Source organism: Hippocampus comes, unplaced genomic scaffold (assembly GCF_001891065.2).
Source record: "Hippocampus comes isolate QL1 unplaced genomic scaffold, H_comes_QL1_v1.1 scaffold371, whole genome shotgun sequence".
Classification (NCBI taxonomy): Eukaryota; Metazoa; Chordata; class Actinopteri; order Syngnathiformes; family Syngnathidae; genus Hippocampus; species Hippocampus comes.
Window position 1 is genome coordinate 305,515 of NW_017805065.1, and position 4,560 is coordinate 310,074.

Here is a 4,560-nt window from a genome sequence, read left to right on the forward strand (position 1 = left end):
CCCCTTAAACGACCCCGCCGGTTTCTATTTCCACTCGAAGACCAGCTCAGTCTGAATATCAGTCAAAGGTCTCAGCAGCAGCGAGCGTAGAGCAGCATCTCATCCAGGAGCATAAAAACTCTCCCATACAGCAAAACGAGCGAGCCCGTCTCCGGCCCCTTTACACCTGCGGAAACACACTGCCGTGAGAAAACACAAAAGAGCCGAGCGATAGCCATTCCTGCCAACGACTTTGCATCCGAATCGCGCCGCAAAGCCGCCGGAGGAATTGGGACGTGTGGTCCGACGGCGGCGCTGTTGCCGCGAGCCTTCGGATTCCGCGCGACGCGGATGTGAAGCAAGTGGACTCATTCGATTGAAAATATTTTGCAACTCGACTTGACTTACCGGGGGCATTTTACAACAACCGTCGGCGCAGGCAAAGCGCCGTACGTGAGGTCAATTGTAAAAACGGGAAAAGTCATTTGCTAAGTGACAAATAGCTCCCACGGCCATCTTCGTGGCAGCGGAAGGAAACACCGCATTATCTTCAAATGGAACACGGGAACGGCAAACGGCATGGGCCCCAACATTGAACCCTGTGGAGCACCAGACGACACTGGCTTATGACAGGGCTCACTCAAAAGGTTTTGTCTGCCAAATAGGACCCGAGCCACTCCGGAGCGCGAACGCTCATGCTCACCTACTGCTGCAAACGAGCCAACAGAATACCGTCGTCCCCCGTATCCGACAAAAGCCGCAGTCTCCGGTGTCATGAGCTAGCAGGAGTTCATTAAAAAAGAAAGAATTTTCGCCTTCCTTTCAACCGCTGAAGTAGCACTTGGTTGCACAAGCACCGTTTCGGACAACCGCTTCGCATCCGTGCCGCACGGAGTTCGCCCACACCCTCCCCGGTCCGCATTTCTCCCGATAGCTTGGATCGGACTCCGCGTAACGCAGACGTGAACGAGTCGTCACGTTCGGCTGTTGGCGACGAGAGATTGGCATCGGTCTTCCGCGGGGTGAACTGCGACCCGAGTCCAGGGGACTCGGCCTGCGGACCGCAATGCTTCTTTCAGCTCGGTTTCCACTCCACGCTACGCAAACGGAGCGTGAAAGCTGAACAACGCTCGGCGCTTCTGCTTTCCTAGCGGCTGTTGCGCGTTTCCTGACAACCGCTTCGCAACCTGCGATGCACGTCGCCCACCGACTTCCGTGAGCCGTTTTTCAAGGGCTCCTGACCCGCATCATTGGACCGTGTTCCACGATGCCGTTTCAACTCCGTGCATCCCAGACCCCAAGCTGTTCTCGGAAACGGTCCTTACAGTCGAGGCGGTTGCAATGTAAGCGTCCTGTCAATCACTCCACTCGTATTTAGTCGGGTAAGCTTCACATCCGGGTTGCACGCAGCCAAAGCCTTCAACAACGTCAACAACTACTCACCTCAGTTGCAATGATACATTCGTCCTTCTCCTCGGACACGACAAACACAGATTTGTACTTGTTGTCCGCACACGCGGACGTTTCCGGGCAATTTATTTCCGACGTTTCACTGTAGGGAAAGAGGGAAAAAAAGTTGAGCTTTCGCCGCAACTGCGTCAAGGTCCGGTCGACTGGGTTCGAGTGCGCAATTCGACAGGAGAAATTCCTCGCTATGGAAAATGGAAAAACTGAATACTCCAAGAATCGATGTCTGCCGTATCCTGGAGAAAGTCTGGAAAAGGTCAAGAATTTAAGGACTTCCAAAGATAAGGACCCTCCAGTCAATACAGTGGAGAGTGGGGCTTCCGACAGAAGGTTGGAAAAGTATCGCAATTTGGTGGATTCATATTTCTAGGCCTGGTAAAAAAAAAAAAAAAATCTTTGGAAAAGGGAAACTATTGTATGGATGTGAGTTTTTCCAAGAGCCATAAAACCGGATTCTTCTCAGCTCTTCCAAGACACCAAAAGGCTTCTTTGGTTGGCGATTGAAAATTTGGAACTGATGAGGCCTGGATTTGTTTGATGGGCATCATCAGTTCGCTTTTGTTTTTTTGTAGTTTTAGCTGTTGTTTTTAATTTGGAAGCAATGGAGGAAGAGTTTGCCTCCGTTCACCTGAGTGACAACGGACACGGACGCGTTTTGGGGTTGGCGACTGTCCTACCATTTTAAGCGTTTGCTGTGTTTCTCCTCAAACTCAAAGGAGTCCGGGGATCTGCCCTTGTCCTCGCGGGAAGCCTCCGACGCCGCGTCTTTGGCCGCCCGCTCGTAGTTGAGCTCGCGCACCAGGTTGTAGTCTGCGGGCGGCGGTCTGCTCTTGTAGCACCGACGTCCCGGTGACGCCCCCTCCTCGGGATCCTCCCCGCCGCACAAGTCCATCTTTTTGTTGATGTTTTTCACACCCGGAGTCGGCGGGACTGCGCCGTCCCGCTCGCCGCGTTGGCAGTTATTGGTCAGGTTGTTGATGGTTTCGCCCTCTCCGCCCGCCTCCCCCGGACCGTCGCGTCGGGCTTTGGAGCGGAAGAATCCAAGCAGCACGGCGCACCCCGCCAGAAGAAGGAGCACCAGAGCCACCCCGGAACCGACCGCCATCCAGGGCACCTCGGAGCCTCGGATGGCGGCGTGCTCGGGCAGCAAGAACTGGCAGTTGCGGCCGCCGTAACCCGGGGCGCAGGCGCAGACGTAGCGGTTATTCCTCTCGTGGCAGGTGGCGCCGTTGTGGCACGGGTTGTGTTCGCAGCGGCTGACGGGCGAGCTGCAGTTGCGCCCCGTGTAGCCCGGCGGGCAGGTGCAGGTGTAGCCGTGGGCGGCGTCCTGGCAGGTGCCGCCGTTCTGGCAGGGGTACGAGGAGCACTTGTCGCCGGTGTGGTCGCAGTTCATGCCCGTGAAGCCGTCTGGGCACTGGCACAGGTACGAATTGACCAGATCCACGCAATGGGCACCTGAGAACACAAACGCCAGGGTCATGATCGGCTCCGAAAAGGGATCCGCGTGGCCCGGAGGGATCCGGCTTGCCGCCGCCAAATGTGGGAGCAAGTCTCGAATGTGGCGACACCGCTGGGATCGATCAGTCACGCGGTAGTCCGGTCAACGGTAAAGGGGCTGTCACTTAGGTAGCGCTTTTCTACCTCGGGGTCTCAAAGCGCCTGACGCCACACGACCTCATTCAGCTCATGCCGAAGCAGCATCGGGAGCAACTGGGGCTTCTGTTTCTTGCTCAAGGACGCTTCAACACGGATCGAAGCACCAACACCGGGGTTGGGAAATGACCGCACTCCCACCGAGCCAGGCCGCAAGCAAGCGTTGCCGCTACGTCTGCCCGCTGTATGCGCAGTCCGGTTGGTCTTCAGCCGGTCTGAGAGACCTTGCGGGGACAGCGCTTTGGTCGAAGAGAGAATTGATCTCCGATTTGTTGGAGATCTGCTCGCGAGTTGAAACCCAGCCAACCCAGCCCTCGTCGCGGACAGTATCGGTTTATCTCTCGAGACCTGCCGGAGACATGACAACGTCTCCAAGGAGGTCGCTTTTGAATTGACCGTGACGTCCCGGCGATCTCCAGGAGACCTCGCGGCAACTCGAGTCCCCATCGAGTCGCCAACTGCTCTCCAGGACAGTGAGATAGGCCCTTTGACCTTCAGGGCTCAAGTGAGACCCAAGGTCGTCAAATGGAGCCGCTGGCTTGGGTTCAGCCAGTCAAAACCCCCCTTCAGAACTTCAAACATAAAAGGTCTTGACGAGGCAAACCGAACTGAAACGTCCGCCGCTACCCGACCACGTGCGGTATCTGAACACGACCCAGAATGCGAGTTTGCGTGCAGCTACGGTCTCGCCCGCCGCCCTCACCGTTGGAGCAAGGCGCCGAGGTACAGTGGTCGATCTTCTTCTCGCAGGTGAAGCCGGCGTACCCGGTGGGGCACTGGCAGAAGTAGCCGCCGCCGTCGGGGTTGTCGACGCAGCGGCCGCCGTTGGAGCACGGCCCGTCGGCGCACGTCAAGGCGCTCAGCTCGCAGTTGTTGCCGTAGAAACCGCGGGGGCACTCGCACCTGTAGGTGTTCTCCAAGTCCTGACGGGAGACGGCGGCGTCAATGCCTGCCGACGGGCACGTCTTTGCCGCGTTTGTGTGTGTGTGTATGTGTGTTTCATGTGTGATTTGAATGTGTGCATGCACCCGCCTGTGTTTTGTGTGTTGTTGAGTGTAAATTTGCCTTGGTGTGTGCTTTTGCATGCATTTGTCTGTTTGTGTGTGTTTTGTGTGCACCCGTGTGTGTGTTTTTGTTTCAGTTTTGATTCGTGTGTACACTCATTTCTCGTTTATCCCGGTTAATGGGGACCGAAACCACCCACGATAAACGAAAGGTACATGTACATGTGTATGAGGATAAAAAATATTTATGAGGCCAAATTTAATGGTATCCATGCAAGTAGAAGTAAATTTAGTCGTAATTGACATGACTTAATCAAATCAAAATGATGACTTTCAACCACAACCCCAAAAGGTTCCCCCTTCTGACCCCCCCATGTTTGCTCATCAATTCTGTTTTTCGAGGCGAATTGGTAATTGGAATTTTATTCCCCCCCCCCCCCCCCCCCCCCCCCCAAAA

The 4,560-nt window shown here is 55.5% G+C and overlaps 1 protein-coding gene across 3 annotated transcripts in view; it reads right to left on the reverse strand.

Moving 5' to 3' along the window:
- Positions 1-4,560, reverse strand: part of dla (deltaA) — an 8,785-nt gene continuing 4,225 nt past the window's right edge. For 2 of the 3 annotated variants that reach the window (XM_019864479.1, XM_019864477.1), the window contains 3 exons: positions 3,803-4,022; positions 2,124-2,901; positions 937-1,531 (listed from right to left, as the gene is read on the reverse strand). In XM_019864479.1, coding sequence (XP_019720038.1) covers positions 1,408-1,531; positions 2,124-2,901; positions 3,803-4,022 — 1,122 coding nt within the window. In that variant the 3' untranslated portion in view covers positions 937-1,407. Of the gene's footprint in view, positions 167-936; positions 1,532-2,123; positions 2,902-3,802; positions 4,023-4,560 lie in introns of those variants that run through there. The other variant, XM_019864478.1, reaches the window with a different exon arrangement.